Source organism: Amblyomma maculatum, chromosome 2 (genome assembly GCF_055883805.1).
Source record: "Amblyomma maculatum isolate TAMU_Amacu chromosome 2, ASM5588380v1, whole genome shotgun sequence".
Lineage (NCBI taxonomy): Eukaryota > Metazoa > Arthropoda > Arachnida > Ixodida > Ixodidae > Amblyomma > Amblyomma maculatum.
The window spans coordinates 6,809,641-6,827,888 of NC_139345.1; the positions used below are offsets into that span (position 1 = coordinate 6,809,641).

The following is an 18,248-nucleotide window of genomic DNA, read 5'->3' on the forward strand; positions in this document are numbered from 1 at the left end:
GCCAGCAAAAAGCTGCTCTTTAACACCAAGCATGAGGTAGCGCAGCTTTTTGTCCTCGGACAATGTAGGGTCTGCCCGTTTGAAGAGGCGTGTCATGTCTTCGATATATGCCGTGACGGTTTCGTTAGGCATTTGAACCCGAGATTGGAGAGCGCGTTCGGCCCGTTCGCGGTGATCTGAGCTACCGTAAGTAGCCGCAAGATGACGCTTGAATTCACTCCAGGAAGACAGCTGGTCTTCATGGTTCTCGAACCATGTCCGATCGCCATCTTCAAGGCTGAAGTAGACGTTGCGAAGCCGGGCGGCGTCATCCCAGAGGTTGAAGGTAGCTACCCTTTCGTAGTGCTGAAACCAGTCGTCGACGTCTTCATAGGTGTCCCCGCGAAAGGTCTTTGGGACGCGAGGGTTCTGAAACGTCACGTAAGTAGGGGCCGCTCCAGGCATTGCGACGACGTCGTGGCTGCCGGTAGTCTTAGCCGATGGGGAAAACTCAGGTGGTAGGCCTCGTTTCCTGCGGCTGGTGCTGTGAACAAGCGTTACCTCGAATATATGACCAGCACTCCTGCTTAGCGGAGGGGTACGGGACATCAGACCTGACCTCCACCAGATTTGTCACGGTATTAGCGACTAGGGCTAGGTTATCAGAGCCGGTGCAGGTGGAATTACACAGTCCAAGCTTTTGGTACGTCCTGCGAGTCCGGAGCCGATTCCATTCGTCCTTTTTTTCTCCGAGCGCCACTTCAACGTCTTTCGCTCCGAGCGCCCCCTGGCAATATCATTACTATTATCGGTATGAAGTCTGTTGGCATTAGACTATTCGCGAGTGACTGCCTCCAGCTGAAAATCGTTCAATGTGTCGATGATTAACTATGCTTGTATTCTAACCTCGCCTTCCTTCAGATAACTAAGTATACATCACTCGACTTTTATACAATGTCGAAGTCTTAGTTCTGATTGAAGAATTTAGATATACGACTTACAGTTACTACCAACCTTCACTGTACAAACAACATTAAAAATGTGTTTATTAACTACAAATTATCTTTACAAGTTATGAAAATCACCTGCCCGAGCTCAGTTTCTTGCACACAATTTTATAAGACCCGTACATGCAGGAATGTGCTTTCGTATCCTGCGATTGTTATTTGAAAAGGATGGTAGCAGACTGGTAATTGTTAAAAATAAAAGCTCTTCATGTTATGTTCGGTCTTCATATCGCACTAGATCCACCTTTTTACGCATGGCTGTAGGCAACATCCCGAAGCAAGAGTTATTGCCTGGCTGCTTCTTGTCCTTGCTGTGCAGGAGTCACCTAAATATCAGTTAAGAACTATTCATCAAACCCAGTGCAGTTCGTAAAACATTCACACGCATCTTGAAACTCGCATCCTACTTCGTCTGTAGTGTGCTCGTTTTTCTATACGCACACTATCCCTCGGTGGAATAAACTTGCATTAGGCTTCTTTTTTGGACATATCTTCCCATCCTTGAAAAACGTGTACTTAATGCTCTTTCGCGATATTTTTTTTCTTTTGTTACTCCTCGCCTTTTATAACGCTTTGTTGCTTGGTCTTTGTAGCGCTGCATTGCAACTTCTCTAGTCCTTCATTCCCCTTCTCCTTGCATTAGAAGGACGGTAGAAAAAGGCACTAACGGAAACTGTCAGGTCCCCCAGTGAGTGCAGCACACTTAAATAAACCCCGGGTGGCTCGACAGGGAGCCATAGTCGACACTGGTTACCCGTTGGGCCACCTAACAGAAGCGTAAATTTGGAAACCTACGAGCATCGCTTGTTACGACATTTCCTTCTATTTCCGTTCTTTCGGAACAGTTGGCGCATAATAGCCATAGTTGCTCATCCGCCATAAAACCCAAAATTAGTAATTACCCAAAGTGCGGCCACGCGTAAACGAGGACGCCATCATCGCCGTTGAGGCATTGCGACACTTGAACCAGTTGCGCGGGTTCGGAATGCAAAGCTTGAAGCGTGCAGGTATGCATAAACCACCATGACAATATCGGCATTGAGATGGAAGCAAAGGATTCTTGGCCTGCCATTTTTTTTTTCCTTTCGTATTTCAATATATATTGTACCTCACTGACAATTCTGTACTTAAGTGCTCCTGCACGAAAGTTCCTTACTGGCTTGTACGGTGTCATGATCCAAGAAACCATAGACACAGTTCCTTAACGATGTGGTTACAGGTAAGGTCTTTTCACCAAAGGACGAAAGACGTGAGCATCAAGGACATTGCTGTTCGCTGTATTTGTGGAAATATGAAAGTGGAAAACGTGAAGCATAAGCGATAAAAATAATAAAGACGTACCGATCTAGAATGTTGATATCGCCGTAGTCGTCATCGTCAGAGACACGAGCCAAGGTGAAGTCGACACCGGGGCTCATTATTTCTTGCAGCAAACTAACGGCGCGTGACTGGTACTCATACATAGAGCGTGCGTGCTGCATCCCCATCTCCAGCCATGTCTTAATCTGTAGAAGGTATTGATAAGAAGTACTTTATCAGAGTAAGCACAGGATGGCAAATATTCCACGATGCACAATTCGCAGCCGGTATGATGGACCTTACAAGGTTCTCAGAGTTGAACTTTGATCACCACAGGAGGCTCACGAAAAAAAATTGTCTGGCGAATACGGTACTGCATAATGTAAATTTTGAGCGCAGTTCGTCGGGTATTAAAGCGAAAACCTTTCTTGACTAATGCGCACTGTGCACAGAATGGGTTATCAGAAAGTGATCAAAACATCTATCGCACTGCCATTTCAAGAAAAACTTTCCGATAGCGCTGCAATCTGCAGTAAAGAAATGCTTAAGCCTGAGCGTTGCTGCTTCACGACCTATAACGCGCGCCCCTTGCAGAGGTTTCACACTGCGTAATTTATGGTAGCAGCTGCGTCGTTAACGACATTGTGTAGCAAGCTGTCATGTTCCTCTTTTTTTTCAAGGTGAAAGCCTTCGGGCTTATGGTACAAATTTCGCTTAGCCAAAATTTGTCAGCGAGATGTGTCAGCGAGATTCCGCGAGTGACTGATACGGCGCCTTCCTCTAAGTTTCCTTTCTTGTAAATCAATTATTGAACGCCGGCGAACTTTGATGCGTTCAAAGGAACGCTGAATGTGTTCGACGAGGGGCGCCCAATGCACGGCGTGCAGCAGCAACGCTCAGACTTTCGCATTCCTCCACTACAGATTCTGCAGTGCCTTCGGAAAGTTTTCTTGTTCCTTCAATTAAACGACACTTTACAAACTTTCTGATCACTTTCACTCGTTTATTCGGCTCATTCATGTCGAAACACGTCCACATACGTTTTATTTTATTTCTTTGCAGCTCAGTCATGTCGAAGGGCATCCACTTTCAGTCTTGTAACGTCACACAGTCACGTCAACATAAGTACGTCGCTATTCCGAAGCCCTCAACTCATGTGACCTGAAGTGAAGTACAACTTTATCACTCTTGTTGGTAATCTGGACGTCCGATCGACATAACTGCCTCTAATTCACTAATGCCTCCACATGCACCGAATTTTTTCTTGGAGACTTTTTTTCATCATCTGTCGACTAAACCATTCGCTTTTTTTCTATCGTCCCTCACTTCGACGCAATCCTACCGACAAAGTTCTGGTGGCAAACTCCTCAAACACAGCCACTCAATACTTGCGCATTACAAATTTGTCGCGTGTACCGGCAATCGAACTATTTTCCCTCCGATCCTCAGCGGAGATCCGAGCGCGAAAGCCACTACTCTCCGACGAGATCCAGAGAAACAGATCGTAATTCTCGTCTAGCGAGCCTGCCATCTGCACGGCATATAGTGGGCGCCACGAACGCTGGACCCCGCTACCCGATATATTATTTGGACTCCTGCTCATCTGGGGCTGGCTGGAAACGAGGCTGCCGACGCCGCCGCCCGCGCGCTCTCTCTCCGGGAAGTTTCCTCCTCCTCCCCCTCCGACCAGGACGCTGATCCTAATCCTGCTTATACATTCAAAGATATCGTAAATTACTACCAATCTAGCCACAGCCTTTACCCCCGCCCATGTAAAGGCGTTTCAAAGGCGGATGAGCGGCTCTTACTCAGCCTCTATACAAACACACTGCTGTGCCCGGCAGCTCTAAAACACTTCGATCCTGCTTTTTCTGGCAGCTGCCCGCACTGTGGGGTGGTGTCTTCGGACATCTACCACATGGTGTGGGCCTGTCCCTCAAATCCGGCTATCCCCCCTCACCCCAATCCAACCCGGGAGGGAGGACTGGGAGGCGACCTTGCTCGGCTGCTCCGACCTGCAGGCCCAACGGGCCTTCATCGGGCAAGCCCGAGCGGCGGCAGGCGCCACTGGGGTCCCGAACTAGGGACCTCCACCTAGTGTTTGTGAGGGATGGCCCCTTCAGGGTCAGCTCATGCGTAACCTCTGTATCCTATATAAATGTTTTCCACCACCACCACACCTCGCCGAACGCTTGCATCGCCGCCGAGTATAAAACTACTGACATCGCATCCGCCAGCAAAAAAAGCCGCTCTCCTGCTCAGTGTCCTCTGCAGGGGCGCCTCCGCCACCCGACCTAGTGCCTAGAATATACTAACCGACCGCTGCTATAGCCGCGATTGGAGCTCCTGTTCCAAGCAGGGGGAGCAGCTCCATGACTATAGTGAACTAGAATACTATTTCACTACTATATCTGTGACCGTTACAGTCTTCATGGCGCATCCGGGCGTTGTCCGGGTAGGACCTTCACCCCTAACAGAGAAACTGTGCTCCACCCCCCATCCTGAGAGAATAGGTGGTCTTGGCGGGGTTGTCGGATGGATCACGATAGATTGATGGGTTGTGTGTGACCTTGGGACGTGGCATTTTCTGGTGCTGCTAAGTTCTCTATCTGATGACGCCAAGAAGAGTGAATTAACTGTCTCAAAATGTGTCTGAAAAGAATTCTATTAAATAAACACTACAGTAGAACTAGCTAGAAAGGGTTTTCACACTTCCGCTTTTAAGTAGTCTTAAGTGCCTCCTATATGCTGAGGTGAAAGTTTGGTTTGGTCTGGTTCGATTTGGTTTATGGGGTTTGACGTCCCAAAGTGACTCTGGCTGTCAGACGTCGTAGTGGTAGGCTCCGGAAACTTCGACCACCTGCGGTTGTTTATGTGCACTAACATCGCACAGCACACGGGTGCCTTGCTTTTCGCCTGCATTAAAAAGCGGCCGCCACGACCAAGATTCCATCCAGCACACTTGGAAACGGCAGTCAAGCATCGTACCAACTGCGTCACCACGGCAGGGCTGCTCTGAGGTAAAGAAATCGAGGTATATTTTATATAGATGCAGTTTTAACCAACTTTATATTCTCTCCCACAACCTTCCTTCAACTGGCACTCAATTATTTCCCATACAGTGATACAGGAGGCGCGTTTATTACACCAGATAGCGCCGCTGCTGTGTTTCGACAACCTCACCTCAAACAGCAAGTCGACGACGTGGGTTGCGTTTCTCTTTTGCGCACACATTTCATCGCGGGTAACGAGTATTCCTCGATATATCCACTTTAAGGGCATGATTAGACCGCGTTAATGGCTCCCGTCTATGATTCCACACTAGTTTTAATTCGAGCCCTGATTACATCATATATGTCATTTCAAACTAAGATAGCGTACAGTCACACGTTGACATATAACATGGAATAGCAGCCGACGTCGATATAAGCCGCGCCTTAACCAAGCCGTTCGAGCGCCCCTGCAGCGCATATAAGGGTTACATGCCCGTCTCCAGTTCCCAGAGTCATCCCATGTACGTACGATTCCTCACGTCACCATCACATGTGAAAGCTGCCTATTTAGCAGCTGTAATATCCGGAAGCAATGTATACCACCGCCACGCATGCAAACTTGTGACCTCTTAACTCCCACATGCCCGGGGCATGCTCGTCATTTTAAGCCCACAACGCCTATCGCCATCGCTTACTCTTCTTCCTCTTTCCACCTTAGACTTTTTTTTCTCTTCAGCCACTACCCTACTCACTGTCACTCAACCGTCCCCTAGCCATGGCAGGTGGCATTTCACCCTGGTACTGCTTGCCACAGCTGCATTGTGGCGTTTTACGACGACGATGACTACGGTGCGCAGTCGAGGAACGGGTGCCTAATAGCTGCGCCCTTAAAGATGTTACCTTCAAGCGCTACTTAAGTTAAAAATAATTACAAATCTATTCTTTCTCGCATCTTACCATCAACTGAGCCCCTGTGGACAGGAGACACGGCCCATGGCAATGCACTCACGATATTACATTGAGAAACGCAAATATCTACGAAGCATCAGCTACCGCAGAGTGATAGTCGGCATGATCTGGTCACCGCTTTTTTAAGTGATCCTGATTTGACAAAAGATATAAATTATCTAAACATTACCAGCAAACCTAAACAAAATTTTCAATGGAAGAATAACAGCTTTTGGAAATAGCGTGAGAGGCGAGAACTGAGTTTCCTTCCAATCAATTTATCAACGTAATTTTCTTTCATTTCGCCTTTAAACGCAGCAGACTAGATTTAAAATATGTCGTGCACTATACTCTCACGTTTTGAATAGTCCACCCCCTCAACACAGGCCATGACTGAAGAAACTCAGTTGCATAAAGCCGCAATGAAATAATAGGCAAACAGCTCAAAGCGATGGCTCTGCATCGATAGTTGCTAAGTGACGGCAATGCCCCAGAATAGGCTCGATAACGTTAGACTGCCAGAAATTGTCTGTACTGTCCGCAAAAAAAAAAAAATGAGATGGCATAATCTCTCTCTTTATAGATAACTCGGAAACGAACTACCCAATCTTATTGCAGAACCAGCCCTACCTACCGCAAATTTAGCGCAAAAATAAAAAAATAAAGATAAGAAAGTTAGCTAGCTAATTTACAGTTCTTATTGAGCAAAGGTGAGCTAAAATAAAGTGGACCAGGGACAAAACGACTGCCTAATTATTAGTCTACAACACCCAACCCTTCTAGACCACACTGAACAAATAAGTGACTGTACGTTAACACATTTCAGGGACTTTCAGCGCCAACAAAAAAAAATTAATAAAAGGAGCCCTCAACCGGTTTCTCGCCGTGTTTCCATCTTGTTTAGCGCTGAAGTCATTAAATATGACATCCCGTTGTATCTTTAAACTTGACCCCGGCCAACTGAAACACCATATATTTTGCACGTGAACCATATAAGAATCCCTTCTTCGCACTGTATGCGGGAGTCCTTGGAACGTGATGCCTCACCTGCGGCAAAGCCAGGTTGTAAACCTTCTGCTGCCGGTTGATGTCGTTCTCTAAATCACTGGCCTTCTTCCTGCTGGTCTCCAGAGCTCGTGCCAGATGCTTGTTCTTCCCCAGAACAGCCCGCACTCTTTTCTTGTAAGAGGCTGTTTGTAGAAAGGCGAAACTTCAAACATCTCTGTGTACTTTCTTTTATTATTTCTCGCGTAGATATATAGCGCGCCAAATTAAGCAAGATGTGTTCAAACCGATTTACGCTTTCAAAGTACATGAAGTAGTGGAGCCTTTCATTCGAGTCGGACTGCACTTGATCCAAGTACAGTAAAGCGGCAATTAAACTATGCACACTGTAGCCCATCTTACTTTCCTTTGAAAAGCGATTATTTCGTCCGTTCCTTTATTCTTCGGTGGAAATTTCACACAAAGCTAGACAAGCAGCTGCTAGCAAAAGTGAGAAAATGCATTAGACCGCCGAGTCGGTTGTGGCAAGGGGCTTTTGCATGTATCCAGCACCTTTCTAGGAACCCTTCTAAGGAAAGAGACATGAGTATACAGTACAAAAATGTTTCACAGGATGAGGTCAACTTCGCAGAATCGCCTGAAACCATTAAGTCTCATTGGTCAGGAGAACATGCACATTACGGCTTGCGAACAGCAGTATAAGTGGAAAATGTCACTGCAGCTTCCAAAATATGATGTAGCGTAATATCGTTAAAGGTCCAATAAGCATTAAAATCTGGCGTTGGCAATGTCGGCATAGGCGTTATGAGTGCAGAAGTCACGGGCACGGCAAAGGCATTTGGTAATTGGTGGCTAGCAGAGCCAGGCACCGATTCGTCATAACGTTGCCTGACGTATCGAGACCACATGACACGGTCGATTTGGCAGGAGCTGCTAACCCGGGCCTCTCCTTTCAGACGAGAGGTTGAGATCAGCTTTCCAAGACCCTTGCATTTTGAATCTGACACGCTACCCCTACGCCACATAGGAACATCCGTGCGCTCGGTTACACGGCGCCTTATATCTATATGTCAGGTGGATCTTCCCATAAGAATATGAAGATGACTATGTGCGACCTGTTAGAGGCGGTATTAGAGTAGCAAAGTTCGTCCAGGCGAACGAAGATTTGCAATGGAAGTTAAAAAAACAGGAGCCATCGACGCCGTCGCGTAATAACCTTAAAAGAGAAGCTTAAATGTCCCCCAAAATTATTTGTTCCCCTTGATTCCTCAATCCCCGTGGTAAGTGCGCTAGACTAAAGAGCCGGTAGACACGAATATGTTTCGGTAGCGTCATGACTGGTGATGACGTCATCTGGAGATTATATATAAACCAAAATCAATGAGGTGCAAGCGCGACTTTGTCCACCACCAAAGCGGTGGCGGGTGCAATGACAGCCTACAACAGATAAAAATTCGGTGGCAGGCTAGCCCCCGCCGCAAGCGGCGGTGACCGACCTGTCCCTGCCCCATCAGGGGAGTCTCCACCTCCGCTTCCTCGTGCGGACAGAAGAGAAAATATAGAAGGAAGAAAATTCTTTTTCTTTCTTCTCTATTTTCTCTTCTGTCCGCACGAGGCAGCGGAGGTAAAAATAAAGAAGAGGGAGAGAAAGACGCGCGCCGCAACAACAGCAGTCGTCCACCCCCGAAGCAGTGGTGCAATGACGGCCTACTGCTGCGGACACTAAACCACCACCACCACCACCACCATATCGTCACCGCCACCACCACTGGCAAAAATCGGGGGTACGGCGCCGCCCCTATCGCGCGGCGTTCTCTTAGCCACGCAGCATTTTGGCATAAGCCGGAAGCGCCTGAACGAGTGACTTTCTAGGTTTGTTTGTATTTTGTTTTTCATTGCTCCGCCTTTCCCCATAACGTCACGTTGTTACTAGGATGCGCCATGACGTCAGCGGCGGCCGTCTCCATGGCAACCGCGTTGGCATGACGTCACTACGAGCTCCCCACTTTAGCCATAGCTCAGCTGGAGCGACTTAGCCAATCTGAAACAGGAAGAAAAATACTAGAATGGACAGACATCCAACCGGGATACACTGCTCATAAGACAGTGGATATCCCGGTAGAGATAAGAGCCAGGATACGCGTCCCGCCTATGCCAAAAAATATGCACCCCGAATATAACAGAGAGGCGCGGGCATAGAGCCTACGAGAAAAGAATGGGAGAACAACCAGCAGAACAAGTGGCCTACGTAGATGCTGCATGTGGACGGCAAGGAGCAGCCGTATCCGCAGTAGTCGACGGAACAGGAGCACCTGTAGTATCGGCTTCAAGCCGCACGAGAGACGCCAACGCGGCGGAGGAATTGGCAGTAGCGCTCGCTTGTGTCGGTACCAAGGCTAAATTCATACTATGCGATAACAAAAATGCGGTCAGAAATTTTGGGAAGGGATTAATATCAGAAGAAGCTAAACGAGTCCTCGAATCGAGGCCGCTTGAGCGCAACGTGGAAATTATATGGATACCAGCACATGAATCCATCGCAGGGAATGAGGCTGCTCACGAGTTTGCCCGAGCTCTCTATCACCGGGCGGCTGCCGAGCAGCCCTCTTGCATGGATATAAAAGATAGCCTAATCTCGTATAAAGAGGTTACAGAGCACTTTAAACTAAGCAGAAAGGTCTATCCGCCGCCAGACCGTTCCCTCGGAAACGGGGAGGCAATTACATGGAGGAGACTACAAGGGGGCAATCATATTAGTCCCTTTTGGGTATATGCTGTTGTGTTGGGTTTTATGGCGCATAAGCAACTAAAACTATCATGCGCCAAGAGCAAGGTTAATGTATGTTTTGGTTGCAAAAGAGGAAATGGATATGTTAAATCTATAGTTTATTTAAAAAGTTTCCTTCTAGGAAACTGAGAACAGATGCTAGGTTTACAAGTGCTCTTTCTCCTAAAAGCAAGGTGGGATGGAATGGGATGGTATGATTGTAAAATATAGTAAAATGTTTTCTCCGTAGTGCCTCAAGTTTTGAGCATGTAATTAGAATGTGGTTTACAGTGAGTATCTCGTCGCATTCTTCACAGGTCGGTTTGTTATGTTTCATTAGCAGAAAGTTATGTGTAAGATGTGTATGTCCAATACGAAGACGGCATACTATCACTTCCATAAAACGTTGTTGATGTGTGCTCGATTTCCATTCTCCTAGTACAGGCTTTATGAGACGCAACGCATTATTTTCTTGGTTGTTCCATCTGGACTGCCATTTATTCATCTGTTTTATTAATTTCAAGCAATCACTATGTGGTATGTTTACTTTCTGAATCAATTTGTTGTGGGCAAGTGCAGCACATTTGTCTGTTCTTTCATTGCCGTCAATGCCTACGTGACTAGGGACCCAACAGAACACTATGTTATGTCCTTGTGTCGTGACCATTTTTACATTACGTATTATGTCACCGATTAGAGGCATGGCAGCATTTCTGTGATTTAAAGCCATCAGTACACTCAACGAATCGGTGTAGACGACACTGTTCCCAATGCCTTCATTCACTGTTTTTTTCTACAGCTGTCAGGATAGCATAGGATTCAGCTGTAAAGATTGATGCGCACTGAGGAAGCCTAATTATTTGTTCCCAGTTCTCTTCAACTATGGCACAGTCAACATAAGTAGAAGTTTTTGATCCATCTGTATAAAACTCTGTATAATTACTGTACTTTTCTTTTATTGTGCGAAATTCTTGTATTATATGCTCTTTAGGAGTTTGGCTTTTGTTGAAGTGTGTTAGAGTGAGATCACAGACATTTGGAAGTTTGTACCATGGGGGTAGGGGGCTGTTTTTTGGTGCAGTGTCGGGCAAGGTGTCCAGAATTTCTAGCTCACTGCAAATGTCTTCGAAACGCACTATCAGTGGCCTCGTTGCTTGTGGTTTATTTGTGAAAATTACTCGTGAGCGGCATGTTGGGACTATTGGATAGCAGAGGTGTTTTTTCTGTGACCTTATTCTAAGGACGTAAGCACATGTGAGTGAAGCCCTTCTATCTTTCAGCGGAGGCTCATTAGTCTCTGCATACAGACTATCAACAGGGGATGTTCTGTAAGCGCCACAAGAAAGGCGTAAACCTAAGTTATGTACCGGGTGCAATTTCCTTAGATATGATGGTCTAGCTGACCCGTAGACTATGGACCCGTAGTCCAACCTAGACCGCACAACAAATCGATATATATGTAGAAGACACGCCCTAACAGACCCTCAGTGTTTCCGAGAGAGAACCTTCAGTATGTTTAGAGATTTTATGGCTTTCCTCTTTAGGATGTTTATGTGAGGCAGGAATGTTAGTTTTCTGTCGAACGTTACACCCAAAAATTTATGTTCGCTCTTTACTGGCAACTCAATCCCATTTAGGTGTAGCTTGGGATTGATCTGTATACCTCGTTTCAGCGAGAACATTACTGCCACTGTTTTCTGTGGGGAAAATTTGAACCCATTTTTAAAAGCCCATGAGTCTAGTTTATTTAGTGTTAATTGTACTTGTCTTTCACAAATTGATATGTTTGAGGGTGTGCAGGCTATTTGAAGGTCGTCGACATACAGCGAGAGCATAATGGATTTTGGGATTACCTTGCTAATAGAATTCATTTTTACAATAAACAAAGTTGTACTTAAAATGCACCCCTGAGGTACCCCATTCTCTTGAAAAAAGTTCCTCGAGAAGGTGGTACCGAGACGTACTTGAAATGAACGACCTGATAGAAAGTCCTTCAGAATATTTAGCATCCGGCCTCGGATGCCCAAATCTGCTATATCGCGTAGGATCCCGAACCTCCAAGTCGTGTCGTATGCCTTTTCCATGTCAAAGAAAACGGCCAGGCAATTTTGTTTATGTATGAACGCTTCCCTGACAGTATTTTCAAGACGCACTAAGTGGTCGGTCGTTGCGCACCCTTTTTTAAAACCACACTGATGAACATTAAGAAGTTTATGAGATTCTAAGATGAAAGTTAGTCGGATGTTTAAAACACTTTCAAAACATTTTGCTAAACAGCTGGTCAGAGCTATGGGTCTGTAACTGCTCGCTGAGGTCGGCGGCTTTCCTTGTTTCAGAAACGGAACAATAACGGCTTGTTTCCAAGCCTCTGGGAGTTTACCCAGAGTCCAAATTTTGTTAAAGAATTTCACAAGTGCCTCTACAGAGGATTCGGATAAATGAGCCAGCATTTCGTAATGAATTTCGTCAGGGCCAGGCGCAGTCTGTTTTCCAGCAGCAAGGACGTTCTTTACTTCTTGGAGTGTAATAAAACTATTATATGATTCATTTCTGCCACCACTTGTTGGGAGTTTTTGAAACGTGTGTGAAATGTTCGCCTAGTATATTGGCCTGTTCTTCTATGCTAGTCTGAACACCAGGGGCTGTGAGGATGGGAATTGTAAACGGGGAAAAGTTTCCACTGAGTTTACGAACTTGTTCCCACATTTTCTTAGACGTCATTGAGCTATTTATTGACGGGACATACTTCGGCCAGGATTCTTTTTCAAAGTTGCGACGGATGTCTCGAGCTTTAGCTTTGGCTTTTTTAAAAGCTGTAAGATTTTCGTGTGTAGGGTACCTTCGGAAAACACCTCATGCTTTATTTTGTCGCTTTTTGGCCTCCTTACATTCCAGAGACCACCACGTCTTGTGTTTTTGTCGCACCACACCTAAGGACTGTGGAATGGCGAGGTGAGCGGCAGTGATAATGCAAGTCGTGAACAACTCATTTAGTCTGTCGACACTAAGGGCATCTGAGAAAACTGCTCCTTGATTCGCCTCTACTTTAAAAAGCTCCCAATCTGCTAAGTGAAGTTTCCACCGTTTCGGTTTGGTCGGCATGGCTGATGGTGAGGATGATAAGCTGATTATTGCTGGCAGGTGGTCGCTACTATACGGGTTGCTCAGAACATCCCATTTAAAATCATTAAAAAGGGAAGGTGAACTAAAAGCCAAATCTAAAAAAACTCATTTTTTTTACCTTGGTGAACAGTACGTGGGCTTACAGGAATTCAACAAGCAAATGTTTGAACTAAGAATAAAATCCTCGATAAGCTGTCCACGTGTATCACTTTTTTCACTTCCCCACAAAGGAGAGTGTGCATTAAAATCTACTACTAGGTAGGGCTCTGGTAGTTGGCAAAAAAGGTTTTCTAGATCATGGAGTGTTATTTTAAGATTTGGTTCAAGATAGACAGAACACACAGTAAGAGTTTTAAAGGCAATTATTGTGGCTGCTACAGCTTCTAAGGGAGTGTTTAATTTCAGTTCTTTAGCTGGAACTCTACTTTTCCAATATGATGGCCGCACCGCCCGAAAGCCTGCTTGCTTGCTCTCGATCTCGGCGGAAGACTTTATATTTTTTCAGTATATTCGTGTGCATGCAACCTAAATTTGTTTCCTGTACGCACAGTGCCACTGGCGAGACTGTATCTAGAATGTCTTTTATGTCATTAATATTTTTTAGAAGACCTCTACAGTTCCACTGCACCAGGAATGCCATCTTATTTTGTTGAAAGCTTGGAAATTAAGTTAGGTTTTTTTCAGGGCCCGTGATTCGGGCCTTGTCTGTTTTGGTTCGTTCCAAGGAGCTCCGCCGTCCCTGTGACGAAGACGGCAAAGAGCTGTCCTGGTCTGTGTCCATTACCTCGTCTGAGGTGCTGGACGAACGTGCCAGAGGCACGTGTTCCTTCTTTTTAGACCTTGCCTCGTGGGCGGAGGTCTTGTGGCCCGCCGACCCTGGGGGACGCGTAGCCTGTTTTGGGGGTGGTGGAGGAGCGAGAGCTGCTTCCACCGGGGCAGGTGATGGCACTACCTCAGCCTCGTTTGAGGTCTGGGTAGGTGCCGAAGGCCGTTGTGGTGCCCCGCCCTATCGCACCACATCGGCGAGATTTGGTTTCGCTGTGAACTGAAATGTGTTCTTGGTTTTGTTGTACTGGGCACGTGCCTCTTTGTATGTGATGTTCTTTGTTGTTTTTAGTGTTATGATCTGCTTTTCTTCTTTCCATTTTTGGCAGGATCGAGAGTATGCGGGGTGATCCCCCTCACAGTTTGCACAGTGTGGGTCTGCGGTGCAGTTATCAGAGTTGTGGTCGTTCGCAGCACATTTCGCACAAGCTCTGCGGCCACGGTAACTTTGCGAACCATGGCCGTATTTCTGGCAGCTGAAGCATCTCCTCGGATTTGGGATGTACGGTCGGACGTTTATTTTGGTGTACCCGACTTCAATTTACTCTGGGAGGGTGCAGCTATTGAAAGTCAGAACCAGATGTTTCGTAGGTATCTCCTTGTTATCCTTTCGGATTTTTATTCTGTGAACCGCTATGACGTTTTGGTCTGCTAGTTCTTCTGCCATTTCATCTTCAGTGAGAGCAATGAAGTCTATCTCAGATATTACTCCTTTTACAATGTTCAAGGATCGGTGGGGAGTGATGACGACGAAGATGTCCCCAAGCGACACAATGTTTTTCAGGTTGGAGGACTGGCACTTGGTTTGTACTTATAGCAAGAGGTCACCATTTGCAAGTTTTGATACTTTGTATCCAGGGCCCAGGTCTTTAGTGAGACACTTTGACACTATGAAAGGGGCGATTTTTCGAGCGGGTTTTTCTAGCTCCTCGCTATGTATGACATGGAACTTTGGGAAAGTCTCTTTTGTTTTCACAAAGAAATGGCTTGTAGCATCGGTCCGCCCTCGTTTGTTTGGAGGGCGATCATTTGTTTGGGAGAAAGAATCCATGAAAGGGTTTGTGTTTTCGGTAGTTGTGCCTGCCACCCACCATGGATCCCAACGAGGGGACGGGGCAGGAACTTGCAAGAAGTCCTGCCAACGCCAGCAGTACACCGCTACTATAACCAAATATGGGCAACTCAGGGTAGCTACTCCACACAAGGTTAACCCTCGCCGCCAAGAAAAAAAGAAAAACAAGAAATGAGGAGGAGACAGGACAGTGCTGAGAAAAGAGATAGGAAAGTGAAAGATGAAGTGGAGGACAGGAAAAGGCGACTGCCGATTTCCCCCGGGTGGGTCAGCCCGGGGGTACCGTCTATGGGAAGCGTGGGCCAAAGTGGTGTGTTGCCTCCGCCGAGGGGCCATAAAGGTCCAAACACTTGGCATCGGCTCAACCACCAGGATCCCCTTTTCCCCAGACACGGCGATGCCACGCACGGCTAAGCGTGGGTGCTGGGGTCCGTGGTGTCGCACAGTACACGCAAACACCTGCTTTAACAGGTGCCCCTTGCGGGGCCGGGATTCGATCCCGCATCCTTGGGCACAGTAGTCGAGTGCCCTAACCACTGCGCCACCCCGACGGGATTCCCGGTGGAGGACAATTTTTTTTTCCTAACGGTTAAGCACCCACGCCGTCATTTGACCGACAGGTTGACCAACTTTCTGCGGACGGACTGAGACACACTCAGGAGCCTATAAAGGCTTCATCTTAAAATTTTGGTAGACACTCAAGCGTTAACCCCATAAAGCAACAATCATTGGCGATGCAACGCCCTACAACGACGCCAACGCCAATTGTCGCGCTGCTTCACACCGCACTAAGCGACGGAACTGTGACCGCGAGGCGAGTTTTCAGTGTCGCTCTGTTATCGTCGCGTCGTCGTTAGATCACGGTAACGCAGTTACGCTAGTATCCAGTTTCTGACACTAAACAGAATGAATTACGATAAAACAGTGACGAAAACTCTGTCAAGGACACAGAGTAGTGGTGCGCTACTAACATGGGATGCAGGCAAAGCAAAAAATTACTTTTCCCGCTCCTTTAGAAAGTGAGTACCTAGCCACAATAGCCTTTCTTTTCCTTTATTACCCTACCAGGCTACTACTTAACTGTCCCGGTGCGCTCATATATGCGCGGATCAGACGAAGTGAGCGTCTGCAAGTTCTTCCGTTCTTCACTACTCAAACCGGACTAGGAAAACAAACTTCACTTCGAAAAAACCGAAATTAAGCTGCGTACCCAAAGCCTTCTGCAATTGGTCGCCTCCCAAGCTGCTTCTGGGAGAGATTGCCGGTGGCTTAGTTCGGCTAGGACATACATTGCGAAAGCTACGGTTAGGCCTAGTTTTGCTTGGGTATGTAATGTGTGTGTATGTGTATATTGACGCAGCATCTAATCGGTACTGACCGGAACGTTATCCACTGGACCCTTAATGCCAAAATGGCCGTAGCGGTAATTCATTAAACACTGAATCTGTACGAACGGAGTTCAAGGAGAAAACAATTCGGCGACATCGTTCTGAAATCTCAGATCTGGCAGTAACGGCGGATACCGATACACAAGTCTGGCAATCTATATATAATATGGAGACCTTCTCCTTAGCCAATGAAGCCTTACATGACGCGTGGCATCTAAAGTTTTAACCCTATAACGTTAACCCTATACGTTATAGGGTTTAGCTCTCGGGGCAGGTAGAGCAGAAAAGTAGCAGAGCTAACGGTTCCAGCTCACGTATTGTGAAAACTGGATGCTTAATGGCATGCATAGTCTGACAGTTTTTCTTCTTCCATGGAAGACAAGAAATATTACAAGCGAACAGTGGAAACATTCCAAACAAATAAATGGCCAATTGAGCACTCACCCATTATATCCGACACATTGATAGAACTGTGGTTGCTCTTGTTGCCCCAGCGGACATTGTACTTCGCCTGCATTGAGGGAATAAAAAGTTGGTTAGGACATGGAACCTGCCAAGCAAGTGGAAGAGCCAAGTTGAACTCCTTACGGGGCTTTCAAATAGAAAGTAAAGATCTATGCAAATTCACCAGTAGATTAGCAGAACGCGAAATTAACAAAATGGCTTTGTAAGTTTCGCTTCCAAGAAAGATCATGGTTATCTGCAAAATTGAGAAAGTAATATAAGGTCAGCATGGAAGCCAACTTATGTTAGATACCTTACGATGTGCTCCAGCGAACATCTGCTAATCTGAAGACTCTGTGCACATCCGTGTTCCCGTTCCGTTATGGCCGTCATTTGCCATTACTACCGTCAGAAATATTTGATATTTTGTGAGTTGTGTAAATAAAAATTGGTGGGCCTTGCACTTAGCTTTTCAGACTAGGAAAGACGAAACAAATGACAAATGTGGATCAACTGTATACGACCCATGTGGGAGACACGGCGCAAAATGGCTAACAATGCATGCATGGCTAACAAATGCGTGTTCACCGAGGAAATGTGCCGATGATTTCTGTGAATATAATGAAACGTCTCTACAGCGTATAACATTCAACAATATGTCTTCAAGTTTAAAGGTGAGGGAACTATATAAGTAGTAAGAATTTAGCAAGCCCGGCTTTGCAGCATGGCGCCGCGCTGGTTGGGGTCAAGAGGTGAAAATCAACGCGGGAAGCTGATCTGACAAAAAGCTGGCCCTTACACTCTTCTGTGCGATCTGCCTCAACTGGTGATTTCGCGTTTGTCTTGCGCAGATGACAACGGTATACAGAGGCCTCGAAACATACAAACTTATGAAGGACCGAGACACGGGGCGCAAATAGGTAGGGCATCATTCAACAAGCCTGAAGCTCACCGTGCTAAGCTGTGCGGGTAACCAGTATTATGTATAAATGTAATCCACGTGCTAGGGCATACCTGTACTTACAGTACCTTATCTGGGCTTTTGGAGCACTATTCACACGACCCGTCACCAGTCAGGAAACAAGTTTGATATTCAGGGTGTGCGATTCCCTAGAGTGAGGAACCACTTGGTGTGACACGAGTTTATTTCCAAAGAGACGTGAGTGTGCATGTGGAAGACTTCTTCCTGTGCTGACTAAGCCGTGGTCGCGCACACGGGCCGAGAAATGAGTCTCCGTTGACGACATCGCAGAACAAAGGTCTCAAGCTCACACATCGCTTGTAGGAGACAACCGTATAGGTCCCTCTGAAGCGGCCACGGAGCAAAAAAATTTGTGGAAGCGGCCAGTTTATAAGCGAGGAATAGGTACGGCCACTGGATCTGCCATGCCGTTTAAG

At 46.5% G+C, this 18,248-nt stretch overlaps 1 protein-coding gene across 6 annotated transcripts in view; it reads right to left on the minus strand.

Annotated features, from left to right (window-relative positions):
- Positions 1-18,248, minus strand: part of LOC146197885 (uncharacterized) — a 61,164-nt gene that overhangs the window by 30,817 nt on the left and 12,099 nt on the right. For all 6 annotated transcript variants that reach the window (XM_084593164.1, XM_084593166.1, XM_084593163.1 and 3 more), the window contains exons 2-4: positions 16,851-16,917; positions 7,274-7,416; positions 2,328-2,491 (exon numbers count right to left, since the gene is read on the minus strand). In XM_084593164.1, coding sequence (XP_084449290.1) covers positions 2,328-2,491; positions 7,274-7,416; positions 16,851-16,917 — 374 coding nt within the window. The remainder of the gene's footprint in view (positions 1-2,327; positions 2,492-7,273; positions 7,417-16,850; positions 16,918-18,248) is intronic.